The following is a 25,809-nucleotide window of genomic DNA, read 5'->3' as shown; positions in this document are numbered from 1 at the left end:
TACTACAATATTATTTCATACCAACCTCAGATCATTTGGACCAAATCACTGTTATTTCTCTGATATTTGGATTATTTAGTGAAACAATGACATTTGGAAATGTAGATTCTAAATAATCATCATGTTCAAATAAAGAACTTCACTTTTTGTCCTTCTAGAAAGAGACATTGCTGCAATACTGTTCAGTCAGGAAGAAATTGTAGCATGCATGACAACGGTTTGAATAGAATTCTGGAAATAAACTAAATCTGCTTTTTAGAAAATCAGAAGCAGAAGAATCTTCAAGCTGAGAGAAGAAACTGTTTGAGAGTTTTCAAGTTTTCTCTGGGAGTTTTCTGTTTTCTGATTCTGGCTGGACTCATGACTCGCTGTAAGAATTTAACATTTTATTTCTAACATCTAATATTCAGTTTTAGGTCATTTCATCTTTTTGTGGTTTTTAAATGTATTTGTTTTTGTCAAGTCAGTTTTCTTTTAGCTACAGAAGTCTTCCAGAAATCATGAAATAACTTCTTTTGATTCATATCAAGTGATTCTGTTTCAGATCTTCTGGTGTCTTTGGAAAAAAACAGACTGAAAACTGAACTTTCAGGTAAAATATTTCTAAAAATTTAGTCAAAATGTTGAACAAACTATTTTTAAACTTTAAACTTCCTTGAGTTCAGCCTCACATGGACTGTTTCAAACAGGAAAACAGAGAAAAGACCACAGTGATCACGGTTTCACACATCTATCATCAGTTCTGAACTAAACTGATCCAGGAGGAGAAGAACCATTTATTCCCTACTTGGGTTTGTTTTTAGATGTTTAGTTTTCAGGTTTTGATACAACAAGAAAATTTGTTTTTTTCTATTTTCTTTTTCTTCAAAAATTGATGTCAACTTTCTCAGCCAACAACAGTCGTTTACAGGATGAAGTACAGCAGCTAAGAGATGAAAATGAAGGTCAAACTAAAAATAAAGGGAGTCCATTTTCAGGTTTTTCCATTTTAAACTGAGTTTTAGGTCTTCGTTTATATGATAAAAAAGAGAAAACCGGTATTAATAGATGAAGTAAAAATATAAATCAGTGGAACAGCTGGACTTGAAGGCAGAACAGCTGTTTGCTAAAAGGTTTATCAGAGGTTCATATTGATGTTAGAACTTCTCCTTTAACAAATGTTGCATATTTGTTCTGTGTTCATGTTTTCTAATTAGTTCAAAGATTCTCTGCTGACATCCAGACTATGACTGAGGCGCCTTTATCACTCATGAAGACACAAAACCTTTGATCCAACAGAAACACAATTGTGTCTCCACCTCTGTCTGTGTGATGAGAAAAGCAACAATTTGATCAGAAACAATATTATCATTCCAATATTGAACACAGACTTTCAGACTGTCTGGAGTCAAAGCACGACTGCAAATGATCAGATTCATTCTGTTAAGGAGCTGAAGAACAAACTAAGATGAGAATCTTAGAGAACCATCAACACCACAATACTGAACCCTTTTCCTTCATTTAAACTAGCCTTTCTCAAAGAGTGGTCTGCGGACCACTGGTGGTCCGTGAGCGCCCCCTAGTGGTCCGTGAGGGGGCACGGCGGCAACCGGGAAAGTTAGTCTGCCTTGGAGTTGAACGTCAACTTAAAATATGGATCAGTGGCGTACGACAGGGTCGCTTAAAAGAAACTCAGATTAAACATCTGACACAACTGTAAAGGTGCTAAGAGTTGATGACAATTCGAGTAGTTCCGTTAACAACGCTACGGAGGTCCAGGAAGATGTCGCTAACGTCATAGTGAAGTCATCAAAATAGACCCCGCCGCAAAGCCGCGAAACTCGCCATCAGCGTGAAAAATCCACTGCTAAGGTGAAACGAAAATATCACAGCGACTACATACAGTTCAGGTTGTTTTGGAATCGAGAGGAGGAAGATCCCAAACCACACTGTGTTTTGGGCTATGAAACGTTAGCTAATGAGGCTATGAAACCTGCAAAATTAAAGAGGCATCTGGAAACTAAGCACAAGGAGTACCAGGGGAAACCTATTGGAGTTTTTGAAAGAAAACGCGATGAACTGAAGAAACATATGATGAAAGAGACCTCCCAGTTTTTTGCACCTGGAGGAAATGCGAAGGCTACAGAGGCTTCATACAAGGTATCCCTCTTGATTGCTAAAGCAGGAAAACCTCATTCAATTGGTGAGAATTCAGTTAAACCAGCTGCAAAGGTGATGGCTAACATATTGTTTGGGGGAAAAGCCGGCGACGGAATTAACAGGATTCCTCTCTCCAACGACACCGTCCAGCGGCGCATGAAAGCTATGGCTGAAAGTGTCGAACTTCAGTTGGTGACACGTTTACGCCAAAGTCAGTTTTTCTCACTAGAGTTGGATGAATCTATCGACCTGGGGAATGAAGCACATCTGTTGTGTTTTGTGAGATACATTTATGCCGCTGGATTGCATGATGAGTTTCTCTTTTGTCGTTCCTTACCAACCAACACAACAGGAGAAGCAATTTTTCATTCACTCAATGATTTAATTGTAAAGAACAACTTGGACTGGTCAAGATGTGTCGGGATTGCACCGACGGTGACACCGCAATGACTGGAAAACAGAAAGGCCTCGTAGCGCGCAGTAGCGCCATCTGCAGCAGCAACACACTGTTGCATCCACCGTGAACAACTGGCGTTGAAAAAAATGCCACAGTGCCTTAAATCAGTACTGGATGAGAGTGTGAAAATAGTTAACAAGATCAAAGCAAAACCACTCAACTCGCGTCTTTTTAAAGCTGTGTGTGAAGAAATGGGAAGTGAACACACAAAACTTTTTCACACTGAAGTTCGCTGGTTATCCGGTGGAAAAGTCCTCACCCGTCTCTTTGAACTGCGAGATGAGGTAATGTTATTCCTGCACCACAGTGATGAACTGTACGACAGAATGCATGATTTCCATTGGCTTGCAAAGTTGGCATACTTGGCTGATATTTTCAGCACTCTCAATACTTTGAATGTGGCACTGCAAGGGAAGACTGTCACCATCTTCAATGTCCAGGACAAAATTAAAGCTACACGCCTCAAGATGGAATTGTGATGTGGCCGTCTCGATCGCAGAGAATTCGACAGTTTTCCAACATTCGCTGATTTTCTCCTTGCTGCTGGGGAAGATGTGGATGGGAGCACAGTTGCATCCTTCAAGCAACATCTGCTAGACCTACACTTACAGCGAGGAATATATTTCCCAGAATTAGATGCAAGTTTTGATTGGATCAGAAATCCATTTGGGGACAAAACGCACATTGAGCAATTCACTTCCAAGCTTTCACCAAGAGAGGTTGACAGCCTTGTGGACATTGCATCAGAAGGGACACTGAAGACAACTTTCAGGGAGTAAGGTTTGACTGAGTTTTGGTTCCACATCCAACCTGAGCATCCCCAGCTGGCTGGCTCTGCTCTGAAACTGTTGATGCCGTTTCCAACTACCTACAACTGTGAAGTTGGATTTTCCACACTTGTTGGCCTGAAAACAAAGCAGCGCAACCGAATCAGTGTGGACTACGAAATGAGACTGAAACTCTCCAGTTTGGAGCCAGACATTGCTTCACTCATGGCCCAGAAAAAGCAGCACCATTCTTCCCATTAAGATGACAAACAAGACAGTGAGTGAGTAGAGACTTAGATATTTGTAAAGCTGTTGTTTTGGGAGCAGTTCAGAATTAGGTGGTCAGTGATAGTTTGTGTCACGGGTTAAGTGGTCCTTGGTCTGAAAAAGTTTGAGAAACACTGATTTCAACTCTTGTTTTGAACTTTTTTCCCTGCATAGATCCTCCTGAATGGACTACAGTTAAACTTAGCTGATTTCCAGCATGTGGTGGAATTTATCCAGACTACTTAAGGTTGATATCCGGCTTAAGTCCAGTATCAAATACGGTGCAGACAAGATGCAGAATGCATTGAGAAAAGCCTGGATACAAATCTGCAGTTGTTTACTTGACTTTCCTGATACCTTCCTGCCAATCAGGTCATCATTGGTTTGAATTTTCAGCTTACTAGTCAGTGATTTTCCAGTTTCCTTCTAGAACCACTATTTTTTACCGATTTGTCTCCTCACATCATTTGAGAACGCAGAAATTCTACAACTTACCCTCACGGTAACCCAGAAGTGTTCAGAATTGTAGAAAAACTTTTAGTAAAGTTTAAAATGGTAAAATAAAAACTGTTAGGGTTACCAGTTGAAATCAAGTTGTTTTGAGTGATGTGGGGGTAATTCCAGTTCTGGTCCAGGACTTCTGGTTCTGGACGTTGATGTCTGCAGCCAGGTTCTCTTCACCATGACAGCAAAACCTGAGGCTCAGTGTTTTACCAAAGGACACTTGAACACATGTGCAGGCAGATTGGGAATCAAACCAGCCTAAACTGCTCCACCTCTGCATCATGACCAACCCCCCCACTAAAGTGAAGATTGCTTGGTATCTGTTGAAGGCCATGTGATTGTTCATTTAAGTACAAATCAATAATAAATGGACTTCTACTGTCTTTCAGGCATCAACAAAACCCTTTTGGATGAAATAAAACAACTGAAAAATCAGATTGAAGGTGAGAAAAGACTGAAAACTAATGGATGATATCAGTTTGTTTGGATCATGTTTACCTTTGAACTGAACTGGAAAGTTTTAGTAGAAAATACAGATGAAACCAGAAAGTAAACCCTGCAGGATTTTTGGATTTCAGTCTTGGAAGGTAAACGGTGTCCTGATGTATGGAGAAGATTTGGAAGCAGCTGCTACTATAAATCTACTGAAAAGAAATATTGGACTGACAGCAGGAGTTTCTGTTGGGAAAAAGGATCTGATCTGGTGGTGGTAAACAGCAAAGAGGAACAGGTGGGTGTGTTCACACTAGTTCATTCCAGCTTCTTGTGTCTTGGATTCTCCACCTGTATGTGTGCTGCTGTTGTCTGGATGCTGATGGATTCCAGCTGAAATTCTCCTCAACAACTCAGATTTCATGTTTGTCTTTCAGCAACATTTCAAAGAAACGTTGTGATGGAACACAGAAACTCTTTTTCCCACTTCTAATGTCTTCAATTCCAAATAGGCTAAACTGGGATTCAGTAGAAATGGACTGTTGGCCCTGAAGACAAAACAAGAAGCAAAAACTAAATGAACAGAAATCTGCATCAAAGAAAGTCAGATTTTGTTCCTCAGATGAACTTTCTCTCAGTTTTTAGGACAATTATCCAGAACAGATGAATCCTAAAGACCAGACATTTTTTTACTGGACATTTAGTGTGAAAGGAAACCAAGATGGAGAGAATGTATTAAGAAAGAACATTTTCTTTTGTTTATAGGAGTTTGTTTCTGCATTGAATCAGAAAGCAGAATCCTGGATCGGACTGTATGCTGGATGGTCATCACAAAAACATAAATCTGAATGGAAATGGGTGGATGGATTACCACCGACAGAAACGTAAGACTTTGTTTCTTTTCCAACGTTACTAAATTCATTCTTTATGACTGAGCCTGATTGTAAATGTGTGAAATCCTTTAAAGAATACAGAAAATGTTTGTAACATCATAATTCAGACCAGATTATGAACTGAATTTAGACTAGAGGTAAACAGAATGTTTGATCACAGGTTCTGGGATGAGAGGATTCCAAAAGATCCGGACAACGACGATGCAGTGTTCTTAAGTGCTGACGGGAAATGGAAACAACTGTACAAAACAAACTTCAAAAACTGGATCTGTGAGAAAAAAAATTCTAGATCTTTCTGTTTTTGAGCTGTGCATTAATTTAACTGTTTAGTATGTAACCACAAACATGTTTTATTTTTTATTTAATTTCATTTACGTCTACATAATAGTGCTTAAAGGAAGGTTGTTTTTCTAGTTTATTGTAAATTATTCAGAGAAATAAAGTTATCATCCATCAACTTCAATTCAATTCAATTTCAATTTTATTTGTATAGCCCAAAATCACAACAACAGTCGTCTCGATGAGCTTCGAAGTAAAACATGAACTCAAAAGGATCACGAATACAAAGAGTTCAATAGGAAAATACTAAAATGAACTAACAAACTGACTAAGCTATACTGGCATCCCTGCCCTTAGACCCCCCTTCGCGGTAAGGAAAAACTCCCAAAAAAACCGGAATCCGGAAAAAACGAAGAAACCTCAGGGGTGTCCACATGAAGGAGGGATCCTCCCCCAGGACGGACAGGCGATTTACCAGAACTCTTAGAGAAGAATTAACTTATCTAAATCTACAACTACATATATAAAGTCCAGCAGACGAGCTTCATCCAGCCGTGGTTGTGGGGACAGTCAAAGGCGCGAGTCGAGCCGGAGACAGGAACCACAGCCAGGTGTAGGAGCAGGAGCAGAGACGAGGTACTCGGTCAGGTACAAAGCAGAGACGAGCCAGAGATGAGCCAGAGGCAGGATCCACAGCCAGGTGTAGGAGCGGGAGCAAGGGGGGGTACATGGTCAGGAACTGGAGCACGGATGAGCCAACTGGAGTCTGGAAGCACTCCCACTCCAGGGGAGGGGAGAGGAAAAGAGGGACAATACATGAATCGCACTGTACCAAACAGAGGCATGGAGAACTAAATGATAAATTATGATCAAGAAAATCATCAAATCAACAACTTCATCACATTTAAAATACCAGTTAAAATGGCTCAGATATGCAGGAAACTGTAATACATTTTTATTATTTATTTTACCTTTATTTAACAAGGAAAGTCCCATTGAGATTAAAAACCCCTTTTCCAAGGGAGTCCTGGTCAAGAGGCAGCACATTTCAATCAAATAAACACATAAAAACAAACATTATTAAAACCACATGCATCATAAAAAGCAGTTGCACATTATTGTTTCAGTCTCTGATGCTTCGAGCTTGTTCTTAAAAACATTTAAAGATATGGAACAGAAAGCAACAACTGGTCTTTAGATCTTAAAGAGTGAGATTCCACACTTCTTCTGATTAAAGAACAAATGTGTAGGAGGCAGTAATCCAAGCAAGGCCTTGGAAATAAAAGTGTACCAATGTCCCTGCCTCCTGGTGGCCAGAGATGGTCATTGTACTCTTGAATACAGGTCACAATGATGCATCATGGATCTACAGTTGGTAATGAACCTCAGGGAAGCATGATCCATGGTGTCAACCTTTTTGAGACATGAAGATGAGGCATTCATACACAGAATATCTATCAGCATAATCCAGCACAGACAAAAAAGTTGCAGCAACAAGAGGCTTTTCATCTCGACCAGCTAACATGCTACCGAGCGGACAGGCTGCTCGCGGGGAAAAAACGTGGCGGCGGTCTCTGTGTTTACATCAACTATTCTTATTGCCGTGACGCTGTTGTGTTCGCCACACAATGCTCAGATCTGCTGGAGTTTATGATTGTAAAGTGTCGACCGTTCTACCTTCCGAGTGAATATACAGCAATACTGCTTGTTGCAGTATATTTCGCCCCCAGCGCCAACAATGACAGCAAGAAGGAGGCTCTGCATGACCTGCACCTACAGATCAGCGAGCAGCAGACTGCACACCCAGATGAATTTCTCATCCTGGATGGGGATTTTAACCACGCAGACCCCAAAAGTGTGTTCCCAAAACTGTATCAACACATTAACTTTCCAACACGTGGAGACGATACTCTGGACTGTCTTTACACCTCACAGAGAGGAGCCTACAAAGCCCTCCCCCACCTTGGATCTTTTTTATTTATTCATTTATTTTTTAACTTGTCCTGTCCAACAGCTGGGCAGACAGATGAGAGCTGAAGGCCTCTTGTGTTGGACATATTTTTCATTAACAATAGGGATTAAGAATCTTCTGACAGACCAGAGGTATGTCTGAATAAACCCCTTTTGTAATTGAGGCCAAACTTTATTCATTTCAATCATATTTGAAAATCTTTTGTGTTGGACCGGACGGAAAAGGAAAGGAGGGAAGAAGAGAGGGGGGGGATAGGGTGATCATAGGAGGGGGGGGTAAAACCATGAGGCAGCATATAGCAACAAGTTTCTGGATGTTTATCATTACGGTAAGGTTCAGGTAGAATACAAATTGCAAAGGGGCGGGGCCTGTCCACACACACACTCAAATGTTATCAACACACCTGCTAGCTGCAAAAATGTCCACATGTCAACATGTACACAAAACAGATAGTGTTCACAAACGCTGTTACGGCCCCGACAGGCAAATCTGTTCCAGTCTAGGGGAAAATCAAAAAGGGGCCAAAACATATGGACAATGGACACCCAAATACGTTTAGGAACACAGTTTATTAAGTTGTGGAAATAACCTGTGTCCTGTAAAACAAAAAGAAAGAACATGGTCTGTGCTGGTTCCAACAAAAGACAAAACAAAGGGATTGGAGCCTTGGCCAAACAGAAAATAATTCAGGGAGACAACTGACCCAGCCTTGTTGACCGTCGGAGTCAGCGGCTCCCTGCTAAGGCTGCCTAACAAAGTCTAACTATTGAAAGTAAATAAACAAAGCCAGCAAATAAGGACTACGATGGTCCAACCCCAAAGTAAAATAACAAAACCCAGCAGTATAAGACTGCAGAGGACCAAGAGAGAATCAAAAGAGAAACAACCAACCAGCTCAGCTCCAACTCAAAACACTGCTCCTCAACCTCCTGCTGCTCTCTCTGCATGCCTCTCCTTTGGTTGTGACCTCCTCTGACTTAAATACCTGGCAGGTGCTGATCAAGATCATTGATTTCACCTTCCAGGTAAGCAGAATGAAAGGGGATGCAGCAAAGCAGAAACAGCAAGACATAACACACGCATACTTATGCCTTAAAACCAACTAGTGTGAAATATTTCATTCAATCATGCAAACTATTTGTGCAAATGTGAGCTAACACCTGCGCTCAGGTGAGTGTTTATGTTCTTCTAAAATGGGTGATGGAATGTGAAAAGAAGGAGGGAGAGTACCCAGCCATCCCCACACCAAGACCACCGCCGCAGCAGCTGCGGCAGCCAGAAGTCCCCAACGCCACACGGCACCACCTAGGCCAGGGCCAGCAGGACTGCAGCGAGGCCCCCAGAGCCAGAGAGCAGGGAGGAACGGGGGGAAAGAGAGTGCCGCCCCAGCCCAACCAGGAGAGCAGCCCCCCCGCCGCGCCGGGAGGGCCCAACACAGGGCCCACAGCCCCAGATGAGCACCCCATCACCACCCAGGAGTTCTGTGCATCCCCCCGCCCCAACCCCAGGTACGAGCCAGGACCCACCAAGGGAGACCCGCTCCGTGCTCCAAGCAGCCACCCACCCGGCCCACGGTTGGTCCAGAAAGGAGCAAGGCGGGGGCCAGCCGTCCCCGCCCAGGAGGGCGGCACCCCGGGGAAAAGGGGGGCCCATGAGGGGTGTTGTAAACATGGCCCGACCAGGCTTGGCCACAGTTGGAAATTTGGCGAGGCCCAGCACTTAGGGGCAAGGACCAGGACCCACACGACAGGTATACGGACACCCCCGGCTCAGGTGTGATGTGATCCCCGGCTTCTGGCCTTGCCAGAAAGCTCAGGGATCCCTCTCCCTGCGCGGAAAGAGCACCGCCAGGCCCAGGAAACGGGCACCCAGGGGAAACGACCGCCGTTGCCAAGGGTCCAGTACCCCCCACCAGGGATGGGGTAGGGGACAGATGGTCCAAGGTCCCACCTTCCTTGCGAAATGCGTGTGCGTTTGTGAGGTAGTGTGTGTGTTTATGTTTGAATGTAGATTTTGAGGAGTAAAGGGTGTGTGTACTAAGGGGGTGCAGTTAAAATTGGCGGGTAGGGCACTGAGGGGACATCTCCTGATTACTCACAGTGATATCCCATCACCCTCCCCACCAAGAGGCCCTAAATGTCTAAGGTGCAAATAAAACTGAGAGAGGGGGGGCCCATTCCATTTGGCAACCAAGGGAGGGGGACCACTGCCAAGTAGCTCCTCCCCCCCAAGGTGCATTGCAGGCTAAACCCCCCACCCTTCACCCTAATATGATATTATATGAGGAAGGGGGTAAATTGGGGACAGCTGGTAGACTGTCCCCCGGTGGTCAGCCCCTCCCCAGCCTCCCCCAGCATAGAGGCCAGGTCCCCACAGCCCAGGGGTCCCATCCCCCGAGGCGCCGACACCCCAGGCCCAGCACCACCCACCCCACGGAGAGCTAGAGGAGCCAGAAAGCACCGCCCCCCCCGGAGCAGGTCCAGACCCCACCCCCAGGCGCCGGCCCTGGGAGAGCTCTGGTCAGGCCTCGACGGGACCGAGGCAGCCAACAGGCCGGGGCAACTGCTGATTGGCTCAGCAGAGACCCCGACCTGTCAAACCCCCAAGGTCCCGTACCAATAGTGGGCCCTCCCCCCCTCCCCCAGAAAGCCCCCCCCCCCCCCCACGGGACAGGGTCAACAACCCCCCCCCCAGACCCTGCAGCCGCAGCGGATGACACCCAGAGCGACCGGGGGTCCCAAGAGGGCATCCCGTCCCGTCCCAGAGCCAGGGAAGGGTTGATCCCAGCCCCAGGTGTAGATGGGCAGCCCATCCAGCGCCGCTTGACCATACACCCCCCCCCCCCCCCCCCGAGCAGGGCCCCCGCCAGCCCTCCCCCAGCATAGGCAAAGAGACCACCCCCCAGCTAAGCCAGACCACCACTCATCAGCACTGACGGCACCTTCCAGTAGTCCAGTGCTGTTAAAAATTTGAGTTAAACAAGGAACTATACTTCAGTCACTTTATTCTCTCCTCATTTTTACATTATTTTTTATACTATTTATGTCTCTACTATTTATAGTTTGTTTTATTTTGCTATTCGAAAGTGTCTCCTCGTTTAACTGAACATGAAGAGAAAAATAAATTTCAATTACTATGTATGTGTAAACATTGTAGATTTTGACAATAAAGTTACTTTGACTTTGACTTGAAAATCCGGATTTTTATTGTTTTAGCTTTTGCAGATATTTATTTTTACTCTGTTTGCAATAATATTTTATTTTAATTTACATATTTGACAGTATCTGAAAAGACATGTAAAAAACAAACTAATTAAAATTTCAGTCAGACAACTCTTGCAGAAGAATATTTATTTCACAACATCTTTAGGTTGACATTCACAATTTGATTCACAACTTCGTTTTGGCATAAGGCTCCGTTCAATTCCTTGAGACACTTATTTTTTCCATACACTTTCGGGTAACAACCCCCAACACCAAGATCATCCAGAAGAAGAAAATGTAAATGTGAATGTATAATCAGTGTGTAAATAAGATGAGGTGTGTTTTCGGCATCATTCCATTTTCACTTCATTTCAATTCATTTTCCAGTATGACTGCTATGTGTTTACCCGGCACCATTGACCGTTTGGCCGCTCCCGTTCACCAGGGGAGCATACTATCTGAAGAGAGAGAGAGAGAGGACTGGAGGGGAGCAAACGAGATTACACAACCTGATTCAATTTAAACACCATGCATTTTAAACTCATCATTCGCGGCTTCCACTTGAGGAAGGACTTCTCTTAAGATAATTATTTTCCTTACGCTTTAGGGTAACAAACCCCCAACCCAAGATCATCCAGAAGAAGAAAATGTGAATGTATAATCAGTGTGTAAATAAGATGAGGTGTGTTTTCGGCGGCATTCCATTTTCACTTCATTTCATTTCATTTTCCAGTATGACTGCTATGTGTTTACCCGGCACCATTGACCGTTTGTCCGATCCCTTCGTGAACCACTCTACGAAGGGAACATTCTATCTAGTGTATCTGCTATGTGTTTACCCGGCACCATTGACCGTTTGGCCGCTCCCTTCGTGAACCACTCTACGAAGGGAACATTCTATCTAGTGTATCTGCTATGTGTTTACCCGGCACCATTGACCGTTTGGCCGCTCCCTTCGAGAACCACTCTACGAAGGGAACATGCTATCTAGTGTATCTGCTATGTGTTTACCCGGCACAGGGCTCGACATAGCCATTTGTCCGCTGGCCCGGTCCTGTTTTTCGAGCAGTGCGGACCACAAGACTTTACTTTTCTCTTGTCCGCTCGGGCCACTAAAATATCTAACGGTTTATATATTCTTCACCTTTTTCAATAAAGTAAATTTTTTTCGAAAACGTGTAGATTTACCTCGTCTTCATAATTTAGTTTTTCTGCTAGTCCTGTGTTCAGACTTCAAGGGTTTCTATGGGAAACATTTGATCACTTCTCCTTCTCTCCCGCCTGCGCGCGCTCGGCTTTCACTGCCGAGCCCCACGCGGCACGAGCTCACTACTTTTTTTTTCAAACTTTATTGAATGTACAATACAAACAATGTTAAACAGCAACAACGAAGCCACAAGCCAGTGGGTTATTATTACATTTGATTATAAATCCGACACCGTCACTGAAGAGAGACTGAAGCATGTCAGAGATGTGGAAGACATGGCAGGAATAGATAGGAATATGTTGGATGGAGTAGTGGGTATAATTAGTAGTATGGACAGCAAGATATTTAATGAATGCATTGAAGATGAAACTGTATCCACTAAGCTTTAAGCTGAATGTCAAAGAATCAAAGGCAACTCCAAATACCTGAATCTCAGACTCAAATGCAGTAGAATGTTAAACTACTTAATTTTGTTTTTCTTTACAACACTGTAAGCAGTAAGTATTTCTAGTTAGCTGAATGATATCAGTTAGACCTGCACAATATGAGGAAAACTCGCGATATGCGATATCAGAGATTAAAATTGCGATAACGATATAATTTGCGGTATATAAACAAACAGCAAAATAACCAAATAACCATTCCCAGTTTAAAAATTATACTCCAAATGACCCACGTTGACATAGGTAACAAACATCTAACATAACAGGGCTCCATCTGATTGGTCAACAATGTGAAGGCGTCCATCCGATTGGTCAAATGCATTAAGGGATTTATTTGATTCGAGTTCGGTTCAAGCTGCCATTAGATTGTTTTAACACATTTAAGGTTTATGATTTATTGCGATATTTGCCGTTAGAAGCACCATGAAAACTTCTGAACTAGTGTTACCTACTACACTGCAGTGCTCTCTTCAAAACATCTGAAACAGACTAGAGAAGATTTAAGTTTGATATGCTCTATTTTTAGTCATTGAAAAGTGTAGAAATAAGTGATGTCACCAGAATGCACCAAATTGCAACATATTAAAAGTTTCCGGGGGGGCATGCCCCCGGACCCCCCTAAAGTTGCAAGCACCTGCGAAGCGGCGGGTCACGCTGTGCGCGGTATCGGGCCAGTAACTTTCAGGCAGGGCCAGTAAGTTTCAAAAACTACTGGCCCTGTGGGCCAGTGCAAATTTCTGGGCTATGTCAACCCCTGCGGCACCATTGACCGTTTGGCCGCTCCCTTCGAGAACCACTCTACGAAGGGAACATGCTATCTAGTGTATCTGCTATGTGTTTACCCGGCACCATTGACCGTTTGGGCCGCTCCCATACGAGAACCACTCTACGAAGGGAACATGTTATCTAGTGTATCTGCTATGTGTTTACCCGGCACCATTGACCGTTTGGGCCGCTCCCATACGAGAACCACTCTACGAAGGGAACATGCTATCTAGTGTATCTGCTATGTGTTTACCCCGGCACCATTGACCGTTGGGCCGCTCCCGTTCACCAGGGGAGCATACTACCTAAAAGAGAAAGGGAAAGAAATGAAATGGGAGCCGACAGAAGAAGTACTCATACCTGATTTTAGAACGTAAAGCCAACGTCCGCAAAACGCTGTGCGGAACTACAATTTTAGCCGCCATGAACGACCCTAGGATGACACAAACTTACATCCAATACATGACATTCTATGCCATGCTGAAATAACCCCATATACGAAGCTTCCATCTCATACTATGACGGGGTTAACGGCCATAAACATTTCATCTGGCATAATATTCACACAAGCTCAGTAACATACATTAATCTAAGCTGCCATCACACTATGACGGGCTCGACGCCACAACATCCATTAGGCATGCTACTCACGCAGGCTTAGTAACTTCCATTATTACGAACTCCCAACGACAATCCCACAATGAGCCTAACGGCCACAAAGTTCTCCCATTTGGCATACCAATTAAACGCCCTCAAACCTCCATGAAGTCGAGTTCCATTACACTAACATATAAATGAACTTACAAACCCATTTTGTAGCTCCATCGCATACCAATACAAACCCAGAACATCCTTAATTTTTTAGGCTTCCACCTGACAATAATTTTCTTTCAACATTTATAATCCAAGAATTTCACACTCATTCCGCCGCTGACATAGATTGATTCAAGCCAAAAATGTCCTTGGAATGCAGAGGAGGTCCACCACCTCTTCACTTTCAGTGCAGCAATAGGTGCGTTGAGCAGTCATCGTTGCAGCACCAGACCAGGGAATGCAGGGGTGACAATCGGCAGAAATGGAGCAGCTGACCGGGGAGTAGGCGTTCGCAGGCTCAGGATGCGATGCATAGATAAAGACAAAACCAGTATTAGTCTTGGCAAAGAACATACAAATAACCCAGAAACTGATCAGTTTTAAAATGCTTGAGACAAAATGGAATAACACTGCTTTTAAAAGAACAATACTGAGAAGCGAAATTCGGTAGAAGTTAAGAAAAAGTCCCATTGTGGAGTCATTGCACAATGGAAACCACCATAATCAAAAATTCCAACAGAGAAGTGACAGTGAAATACAGAACCTGCACAAAAACTTAACACCAAATTTTATGTACACCAGTGGTAAGAGAAGTAACCTTCAAAAGTTCCAAAGGGACGCACCTGCGGAAGGTCACGGAGGAGCAGGCACTGGGAAGTATAACCGAGAACCAAGGAGATTGTAGATGAGGAAGGTCAACATCGCACGTAGCAACGGAGTGCGGCTCGGCCGGATTTGATTCTTGCATCCGATAATAGAGGTGCTGGAATAGGTGGAAACAAAGCACAGACCACTGAAATGAAGTAACCAAGGACGTCCGGATACTCCAAAGACAGGATGAACGACGTGCAGCACAACACGAAGATTACATAGGGACAGAGAGGCACGCATCAAAACCAAGATCCGAGCAGAAACAAATGATCCGGATGGCGGAGACCCATCCGTCTTCCTTGAATAAAGCGGAACCGAAATCCAAAACGAGTGTCTGACAGAACAACTTATAGAGATGGCATAGTCAGCCGAGCGAAAACGAAAATCAGAAGGAACACGAGGAAAAAGCCGCCGATGCCAAAATCAACCGAGGAACCGAGGCGCGACAGTTCCCACACAATCGCGTCGACATGAACGTCCGGGTGTCACCTTAGTGCCGATCCAAAACAGAAACAGCCCCTGGGAAAAGCCCATCATGAACCCCCCCACGACAAATCCCCAAACAACCAAAGAACACACAACCAGAACGCCAAAAAACACAAAAAACAAAACAAAACACCAGTGTGCGTGAGTGGACAGGCCATGCACAAACTGACAGGCGCACACACAACGGGGCAGAATTTAGTTCCGCCGAAAGCCAGGGGAACACTCGCCACTTTACCTCATCTCCCCCTCACACTAAAGAGACCTACCAATAAACCAACCCATCCAAATACAGGTCAACTAGCAATTGTACACAGCTTCAAAGAAAGCAAAACAAATAGCCGCCACTGAATAATGGCCCAGACAGCAGAAACCGGACCAGAGTCTGAAAACGCACTGTGCCTTATAGAGAACTGCAAGTCCCAGGGTCCTTAGGAGCGTGACGTCACAGACGACAGCGACAGCAGGAAAACCCGGAAGAAAACACAGCACAGAAGCCGAAGCCAACGCACGCCGCTCACCAAGCATTCCGGCGACTACGGCACCCAAAAACGCCGAGACATCTCCCGATCGATCGCCACAGACAACCCGACTGAGGCAGGACACTGCTCCGTAGACACGCAACGCGACGCGCAGGCACGCGACACGAGAGCCGCGGATCCGAAGACGCGCCACGAGCCGGAAGCCGAAACGCAGGGGCAGACCAGTGTTGCCAGATCTGAGCGACAGTTTCCAGCCCAAACTCAGCGTAAAACCCGCCCAACTCAATAAAAACCAGCCCAAATCTCAACCTAGCAAAAACCTAATGTTGAACGTAAAAGTATAGCCGTAGCCTAATAAAAAATGACGCAATAATAATAAATTATATAATAAATCTGTTATAATAAATGTTTTTATAAAACAAGTACAGAAAATTCAGTTATAGGTTTCTCGTATCGTGTACTCTATGGCTTGGGAGAACTTGCATAACTATGTTATGCAACAATATTTAAAGAATGAAACTTCAGTGTAAAACTTCAGTGTAAAAATAAAAAATAAATACAACTATTTAGTCACTGAACTGCAGCTTTTCAATGTGTATTACTTTATTTTTTGAACTGAAAACGTTTAACACTAATAACAGTCAGCAAATGCCAAATATGGCTAATACACGGAGGAATCAAACCTCCGCAACAATTGCTGAATATATAAAGAATGAAACAAGCTTTCGTATGAGCAAAAAATAAATAAACAAATAAAATAAATAAATAGAAAAAGACTATTTAGTCACTAATGCAGCTTTTAGAGATTATACCTTTTCAATGTTTATTACTCTTTTCTTGAACTGAAGAACGTTGGACACTAATAACAGTCAATAAATGTCAAACATGAAGGAATCAACCCCCCGCAACAATTGCTAAATATATAGAGAATGAAACAAGCTTTCGTGTGAGCAAAAAATAAATAAAATTAAAAAATAAGACTAATTAGTCACTCAAATGCAGCTTTAAGAAAACAGATACCTTTTCAATGTATTATTTTTTTCTTGAACTGAAGAACGTTGAACACTAATTACTGTGTACAGTCAATAAAAGCCAAATATGGCTAATACATGGAGGAATCAAACCCCCGCAACAATTGCTGTGGAAGTTTGAAGCTGGCTGATGTCCACCCGTTCCTGCTCAGGCCAGAGCGCACATCCATGAGACTTGAGAGAAGCGCCAGACCCATTCGATTCCTCGTGTCATCTTTAAGCAGTGTCACTTGGGAAAATGCCCTTTTAATTGTAAGTCTCCTATTCCTTTCTGTAAAGTTTTTTGTATTTTCCCCACTTCGGCATCATGCTATCACCAGTAAAGGCTTACCTGTAACGGTTTTCAGTTTCTTTGCCTCTGTGTTTGTTTCCTTGTTTTTCTGTTTAGGTTTGAGTGACTTCCTGTTTTATTTTGTTGTATTTCCTGTTTTGTTGTTTCAAGTTTTACCTTTCCCCGGCTAAGTGACATACATTTTTTTAATGTTTCATATATTCACCATGTGCTTTTTTATGCTAAATATATTAATTAGTATACTTTTAATTTATATTTTAAATAATAAGAAAAATAATAATAATGACAGTGAAAACCGCAAAATATTTTAAAAAGTAGCCCAAATTTTATAGACCCGCCCAATGCCAATTTTCCCCGCCCAACATAACCAAAAGAAGCCCAATTGGGCGGAAACCCGCCCAATCTGGCAACACTGGGGCAGACGCGGGGAGACGGATGCCCCCCCCCCCCCCCCCCCCCCCCGTAAGAAGGGGGGAACCAACAAACAGAAGAACGGGGGAGGACACCATGACGCAGAAGGAGAACAACGAACACGGAGAATCGGCGAAGAGGAACACAGCGCTGCTGCGAAAAGGATGAAGATCCAACAAGATCCGACAGGGACCGGTGGGACAGTGAAAAGAGAACAGCGAGCACAGGGAACGGCAAAGAATGAGCGCTGAAGGTAAGAGAGAATGAACAATTGCACACCTGACTTAAATAGGACGCTAAGCAGGTGGGTTAATTAACTGACCCGCCCTAGGGGAGTAACCTGCAATTCTGCCGAGTGTCTGCCCGAAATGCGACGAGTCGCTATTTAAAATCCAAACTTCTACACCTATTGTTTCTGTTTTCATTTAATCCATCCAGTTCAATGTTGTTGATGCTGAAAGCAGAAAGAAGTGACTGCAATAGCAGAGAGTTGGTGTTGAGCTGCAGATCATCTAGTAGTTATGATGAAGCTGAAGTTGGTGTCAGTGAGAAGCAGCACTTAGACCCAAACCCAAACTTACTGTTCTGTTTCCAGTTCATCTCCCATCACAGAATCATTTTCAAACAGTAGAAAAACAGCAGTTCACATCAGCTGATACATCATATGTGTCCAACCTGACCTATGACTGTGTCTGTTCTGTTCCTCACACTCTATGTCAACTACAGCGCTGACCAGCTCTGCATCTGTAGGCTCCTCAGAGGTTTTGGATGAAGCAGCAGATGTAGAGGAGGCTGTACACACCACCAAACAAAAAGCAACTGTTTTACAATCTATTAACGCATCTTTTGCTAAAAACATGACACAGAAAATGGAAGAAACTTTTCCAAAAACATTTATCATTTCGGCACTTAAACCATCAATTTCTCATTTTAAAAAAAAGGAAAAGCTGCACTTACGTCTGGTCGGGGAGATGGCAGTCGTGACAGTAAACAGGGGGGCGGTGTCGAGAAATTGGAACAAATCCGGTTCTCTGATTCAACACTCAAAGTTTGATACTTGAAATATGAACAAATGCTGGAGAAATTGGAACAATCTGAACATTTGCAACTGAGATGAAGTTGACAGAGGCGCCAGGATGATACGCAGAATAGTGATGCGTTTCTCAAATTCTCCTTTAAAAATCCATTTCTGGGCCTTTATTTTTGGAAAAAAAACATTTCTCAAAATGATCAAAATTCCATTTTTATTCAGTTCCAGGTTCAGAAAAATTCATAGCAGCCAAAAATAAACGTGATAATGTAAAAAGAAACACCTGACAAATGGGAGAAAAGATTAATAAACTAGAAACCAGTCATAAGAAGTCTAAAATGGTTTTCATGCAAACATTTTCATCACATCCTTGTGCTGATTTGGTTCTTAACCCTTGTGCTATCCTAGGCACCTTAACATTGGGAGTTGGGTCATCTAGACCCACTAGAAAGTGCTCTGAACCTTTTTTCTTCAATGATTTGGGATCTTTGTCATGGTAGGGAGAACACGCCAATGGTCATCTTGACCCCATAGGACAGCACAAGGGTTACAAACTTTTTATTGGAGTCAATTAGAGCATTTTGGACTGTGTGGCTCAGGTGGTTGAGCAGGTCATCCAATGATCAATATGGTCGCTTCTATAAGAGACCTTGTTTTAGTGGGTCATGACCCAGAGCTCCTGACCATAGGTGAGTATTGGAATGAAGATCCACCGGTAAATATAGAGCTTTGCTTTCTGGCTCAGCTCTCTCTTCACCACAACAGACCAGTACAGCGACCGCATAACACGGACGCTGCTCCAAACTGCCTGTTAATCTTATGCTCTGATCTTGGTGAACAAGACCCCAAGATACTTAAACTCCTCGACCTGGAACAGGAGAACTCCACCCACCATGAGAGGGCAAACCGGCTTTCTCCAGACAAGAACCATGGCCTCAGACTTAGTGGTACTAACACTTATCCCAGAAACTTTACACCTCAGGTCATCTACAAGGAGCAAAGAGGAGACCCTGTGGTCCCCAAACCAGACCTCCTCTGGCCCCTGGCTGCTGCTAGAAATGTTGTCCATCAAGACTATGAACAGAACTGAAGATAAAGGGGAGATCTTCCAGAGTCCAACATCCACCAGGACCAGGTCTGACTTACTGCCGGTTATTTAAACCAAGCTCCTGCTCTGGTCATGCAGAGCTGGACAGCCCCTCAGTCAGACCTCTTATGTGAATGTGTATGAATGTCCCGGTGATGGTCAGAGGGGCTGCCACGCCTCTGTTGGTCTGCCCCAGGGCAGCTGAGGCTACATTTAGTACCTTACCATCACCAAGAATGAATGGATAATGGACACATTGTGTGCGCTGAGTGTCTGGAAAAGTACAGATAAATCCAATCCATTATTATTATTATTATTATTATTATTATTATTATTAACCCTTGTGCTATCCTAGGCACGTTAACATTGGGAGTTGGGTCATCTAGACCCACTAGACAGTGCTCTGAACCTTTTTTCTCTCAATGATTTGTGATTTTCACTGGTGTCCATGGATTACATGAAATCGTTCCACCTTTATCCACCTTTGTCATGGTAGGGAGAACACGTCAATGTGGGGTCATCTAAGATAGAACAAGGGTTACAAGGACAGGGTCACAGTGTAATAAAGTCATTCATTCATCTTCTAAACCTGTTTTTTTTCTTTTCAGGGTTCCTGGCAGGGCCTATCGCGGCCACTCGTGGGCAAAGGCAGGGGAGACCCTGGACAGGTTTCCAGTCTGACACAGGGCCACAATCACACACACATGCACACTCACATTTACACCTAGGGACAATTTAGAGTGACCATGTTTGGTAATAAAGTGATATGGGATATGATGTTTTTTAATGCCATCTAAAAATATCTGTGGAAAGTCTTTCATTCAGGATAGTTCACTGGCAAAATTTTTTTAGAAATTGTCAATTGGACCAAACTTTTTAGCTGAAGAGCAAACCCCTTTTGGGCTATGTCATGGAATTCAGGTTTCATCTTTTTCTTGGAGATTGTAAATGGGGCTGCAATATGAGCTAAGACATGCAGATCCTTCCATCACTATGAGACCAGAGTTTAAACGTTTATCCTCAAATTTATTGCCATGTCGAAGAGAAACCACCAGGTGTCGCTCATTTGCAGATTGTAGCGTATGTGCAGAATTATAGACCAAAACCACCTGAATCAATGATTTATGCAGGATTCTTCTAATTACATTAAAACATGAATTATGCCACATATGCATTCCCACAGACTTTACTTCTTTACAAAAGTCCAGATAAAAATTGTATTATGGCTAAAAACATGGATAGTAACACAGAAATAACACGTTTACTTGAAGTTACAGTATAGTAACAGTATAGTATAGTAATACACTAAGAACATCTGTATGCAGATAGAATCTGTGTTTGATTCCTGGTTCCAGAGTTGATTCAGGATCCGTCTCAGACGTTCACTGTCAGCATGGATCAGAACAGATTTATAGAAGCTTCACCTCCAATACAGTCTTTATTATTTCATTCCATCTGTGTTGCTTACTGTAGTGTTTCTGTGTCTTTTTTGTACAAATCAACTGTTCAAAGAAAATTCTTCTTGGGATGTTTTGGATCCTTTTTTTGAAGATTCTTCTTTTTCTAGACCATCTGTAAAGAAAAATCATCTAAAAATGAGCAACAGACTATTTAATGCAGGTGGTGTTTATTTATAGAGAGAACCACAGGTTCTACATATTCAAAATAAACAACCCTTAGTTCCAAAAAGCCTTTGACATAATTTTAGATTTTAGCTTATAGTGGAGTCCCTTTTGTATGTAGAATCCCATTTACAGTTCACTCTTGACTCCATGTTTTCACATTATGAGCATTTATAATAAGCTTGGTGACAAAAAAAACATTTCCTGAGGTTTATCACTATTAATATTTTTTTTCTAATATTTGCTGCTTTATATTTATTCATTTAATCTTAATAACTAAACATTTTGTCGCAAAAAAATATAAACACAGTATTTTTAATTTACAAAGAGAACAAACTAATTTTTATTAAATCCTACTTTATCCTGTAAGACTTTGGTCACATATCCCAAAATATCACTGTTGGAATGTGCTCTCAATTTCTGCTATGTTTTGGATTTATTTTCTATTGTGTATTTTATTTTGAAAGTGGTTTGTGTTATTTCCTGTTGTCTCTTGTCCAGGTGTGATTATAGTTGTGTCTAAATAAATGAGGCGATCACTCCTAGCTGTGAGTTGGCTGAGAGTGAAGTCAGAGAAAGAGGAATTGCTTGTGTTTGTTACTTATTTGATTCTGGAGGAATTTATCCAGGTGAAGTTGACACGGTAGTCCAGGTACCACGCAGCACCGCAGTGCAGTTACTAACCTGCTAACAGTCACAGTGCAGCGACCTAAATGCAAGTTTTTCAGCAAATTTGGCAGTCACATTTTTATGCACCTTGAGGTGGCCACGGAGGTTTTAAGAAAAGTTTTAATTAAACTGGGGAACCAGACAGGCCCCCCAGGCACATTAAAAGGTCACATGGTAGCAGTCTGGTGACAGGCGGGTGGAAGGAAGGAACCAGCATTATGACTGACTGATAATAAGGTCTCAAAATCATCTGGTGAACGGCTGATTTCAGACTGCCACCCCCCTGCCCCTCTGCTGTCGTCCCACTGCAACCGTCTGACTGTTAGAAATCGTACGGTAGCAGTGCAGGCACTCGACGAGGGCTGTTGACATGAGCCGGGGCCTGGGATGACCGGACAACAATCTGGTGATTCCGGCCACTGCGAGTCAAAATGCAGAAACAGAATTGATGGTGCACAAAACTCATCATGGTGTTGACACCATCACAGCGACTCTGAGACCTGGGATGAATTGTGGTTGATGAAGAGAAAGGACATCATCCTTTCTTTTTAGACTATTGTCTAAAAAGTTCTAAATGATGGATTATTGAAAATGAAAGATTATAATTTTTGTTCAAACTCTAAGCAGCGAATGACCAGTGGTGCAGAATGATCTGCTGTTTTTATACCTCCAGACTACTGGCCCGGGTGGCTGTTGACCAGTCGCATTTGATATGGACGGCGGCGGTGCAGAGACATTTACACATCTTCCAATCAAAGCTGTAGCCGGCTGGTGATCTGGCTGCTAGATGACGTAAAGCCATCATTCCCACCTGACTGACTGGTGCCTGAAAGCCACCATCAACATTTGTGAACACGCCAAAGATTTTTCAAAAAATCAGGTGGTGGCATTCTCTGGCAGTGAAGACATTGTTCCATATGCTTTTATATTTTTTGTTCAAGTTTCATTTTCTTTTTGTATTGCTGCATTGATGTGGTCAGTCATTGTGTTGTATTTAGAGTCTTTCGTAACCTTCTGCACTTCTTATAGTGTCCCAAAACAAGAAAAAAAGGTAAAATATCTACATGTTTAACACTTACCATCAACAGGCTGGAAGTCTGAAACACAATAAAAAGATGTTACAGTCAGATCATATAGACTAGAAATGACATTCATTTATAATCTATTTTTTCTGTTCCAATGATCTGGACTGAATTGGATCCTTTGATTTCATTGTTTCTCACCATTTCTGTTTCTCCAACAGCAGCAGAGGACTCCACTGATCACCAGGAGCAGAACCACTCCAGCTGCTCCTCCTACAACAGGACCAACTGGAAACTCTGAAGGAGGAACTGAGTAGAAACATGGATCAAACTGACATTCAGGGTCAAAAGACTTGGCAGATCAAAAGTCTTTGAGTGACTTCTTGTTAGAAACTCCTCACATGCTTCTGTTTTAAAGATGATCTGGATTAGGTAACACTAAGGTGCTGGGGCTAAAGTTTACAATCTTACCCCAGTTTGTCTGAATCTGGGTTTTGTCCAGCATGGAGACGATGTCTTCTGTTAGTCCAGAGAGCTGGAACACACAGTCATACCTCCTCCAGTCCTCATGTTTGATCAATGAAACGTTCAGCTCTGAGCTCATCTGGAAGGTTCCATCATGGTTAGGTAGGATCTGTCCCTTCTCCACACCCTCATGAATCTCCTCTCCATCTTTCCTCCAGAACAGATCTGCTCTGTCAGGATAAAAGCCAGTGGCATGGCAGCAGACCGGAGAGGAGGGAGTCTTCTGGAGAAAAGATACTGAAGGACGCTCTGGAAAAACAAAATGAAGAAAAAAATGTCTCCCATATTCAGCATTTATTTGTATGAACTAGTAAGTGTTGTTGACTCTACCTGTTCTCTGCAGAAAACTCCTCCAATAGGGAATGTAATCCTGAAGGCTTTTAGGACACACTGACATGAGCATGTGTTGAATGTGCTTTATTTTTTCTTTGTCTGCATCCCATAAATGTTTAATCACAACAGCTTGTGTTTTTGGAGCAATCCATGTCCCAGTCTGCAGGTCCAGAGAGATGAAGTCTTCCCCATCATAACCAAACTGAATGAAACCTTTGACTTCACCGCTTTCATTGTCCCACTCACAGCCGCCTATTCTTTTTTTTTTTTTTTTTTTTTTTTTTTAACTTGTCCTGTCCAACAGCTAGGCAAACAGATGAGAGCTGAGGGCCTCTTGTGTTGGACATATTTTATTCTAACAAGAGGGGTTATTCATCTTCAGACAAACCAAAGGTATGTCTGAATAAACCCCTTTTGTAATTGAGGCCAAACTTTATTAATTTCAATCATGTTTGAAAATCTTTGGTGTTGGACCGGACGGAAAAGGAAAGAGGGGAACAAGAGAGAGGGACGTTAGAGAGAGGGGGGGGTAGGAGGGTGATAATAGGAGGGGAAGGGGGGTAAGACCATGAAGCAGCATAGAGCAGACAGGTTTACTGGTTGTTTATCGTTACGGTACGGTTCAAATGTAGTACAAAAAGGGCGGGGCCTGTTCACACACACTCAAATATTATCAACACACCTGCTAGCCGCAGAAATGTCCACATGTCAACATGCACACAAAACAGATAGTGTTCACGAACGCATACCTATGCCTTTAAACCAACTAGTGTGAAATCTTTCATTCATTCAATCATGCAAACTATTAGTGCAAAGGTGAGCTAACACCTGTGCTCAGGTGAGTGTTTATGTTCTTCTAAAATGGATGGTGGAATGTGAAAAGAAGGAGGAGGAGCGCCCAGCCACCCCCACACCCATACCCCCGCCGCAGCAGCAGCGGCAGCCGGAATTCCCCCAGCGCCACACGGGAACAGGCAGGGAACAACCGCCCCCCGGGCGACCAAGACCGCCACCCAGGCCAGGGCCAGCAGGACCGCCGCGAGGCCCCCAGAGCCAGAGAGCAGGGAGGCGCAGAGGGAAAGAGAGCGCCGCCCCAGCCCAGCCAGGAAAGCAGCCCCCCGCCGCGCCGGAAGAGCCCAACGCAGGGCCCCACCGGAGAGGGACGCCCACAGCCCCAGACGAGCACCCCACCACCACCCAGGAGTTCCGGGCATCCCCCCGCCCCGACCCCAGGTACGAGCCAGGACCCCCCAAGGGAGACCCGCTCCGCACTCCAGGCAGCCACCCACCCGGCCCACGGTTGGTCCAGGTAGGAGCAAGGCAGGGGCCCGCCGCCCCCGCCCAGGAGGGGGGAACCCCGGGGAAAAAAGGGCGGCCCATAAGGGATGTTATAAATATGGCCCGACCAGGCTCGGCCATGTTGGAAGTTTGGCGGGGCCCAGCGCCCAGGGGCGAGGACCAGGACCCACCCCCCAGGGACACGAACACCCCCGGCTCAGGTGTAATATGAACCCCCCCACCGCGCGGAGAGAGCACCGCCGGGCCCAGGGAGCCGGCACCCAAGGGACACGGCCGCCATCGCCAAGAGGCCCGCACCCCCCACCAGGGACGGGGTAGGGGACAGATGGACCCAGGTCCCACCTTCCTTGTAAAATGTGTGTGCGTGTATGGGTGTTTGAGAGGGTGTTTGTGTGCATGTGTGTGTGTTTATGTTTGAATGTATATATTGAAGGGGGAGGGGTGTGTGTACTAAGGGGGGTGCAGTTAAAATTGGCGAGTAGGGCACTAAGGGGACATCTCCTGATTACTCACAGTGATGTCCCCTCACCCTCCACACCAAGGGGCCCTAAATGTCTAAGGTGCGGTTAAAATTGGCGGGTAGGGTGCCAGGAGGACATCTGCTGCTTGCTTGCAGTGATGTCCAAGCACCCCCCCTACCAAGGACCCTACGTGTCTAAGGTGCAAATAAAACCGAAAGAGGGGGGGCCCACTCCATACGGCAACCATAGGAGGGGGGCCACTCCCAAGTA

At 43.9% G+C, this 25,809-nt stretch overlaps 2 protein-coding genes across 2 annotated transcripts in view; both read right to left on the bottom strand.

Moving 5' to 3' along the window:
* The window catches only part of LOC110015840 (CD209 antigen-like protein E), a 900,664-nt gene that overhangs the window by 467,731 nt on the left and 407,124 nt on the right, over window positions 1–25,809 (bottom strand). The gene's annotated exons all lie outside the window — the stretch shown is intronic.
* Window positions 20,715–23,938, bottom strand: LOC111948173 (popy Class I histocompatibility antigen, A-1 alpha chain-like). Its single transcript, XM_023959767.1, has 6 exons — window positions 23,777–23,938; window positions 23,393–23,695; window positions 23,123–23,230; window positions 22,979–22,996; window positions 21,077–21,180; window positions 20,715–20,993 (listed from the first exon to the last, which is right to left on the bottom strand). The coding sequence occupies exons 1-5, from the start codon at window positions 23,847–23,849 to the stop codon at window positions 21,107–21,109; spliced, it is 576 nt and encodes a 191-aa protein (XP_023815535.1). The 5' UTR covers window positions 23,850–23,938; the 3' UTR covers window positions 20,715–20,993; window positions 21,077–21,106.

The sequence above is a fragment of the Oryzias latipes genome, chromosome 11 (genome assembly GCF_002234675.1).
Source record: "Oryzias latipes chromosome 11, ASM223467v1".
Lineage (NCBI taxonomy): Eukaryota > Metazoa > Chordata > Actinopteri > Beloniformes > Adrianichthyidae > Oryzias > Oryzias latipes.
This window is presented reverse-complemented; position numbering and strand designations above follow the sequence as displayed.

Coding starts and splice junctions, on each gene's coding strand:
- LOC111948173 (XM_023959767.1), bottom strand. CDS start 23,849: ATGCTCATGTCAGTGTGTCCTAAAAGCCTTCAGGATTACATTCCCTAT. Junction 23,696..23,776: donor GAGTTTTCTGCAGAGAACAG/GTAGAGTCAACA, acceptor TTGTTTTTCCAG/AGCGTCCTTCAGTATCTTTT. Junction 23,231..23,392: donor CCAGATTCAGACAAACTGGG/GTAAGATTGTAA, acceptor GTTTCTACTCAG/TTCCTCCTTCAGAGTTTCCA.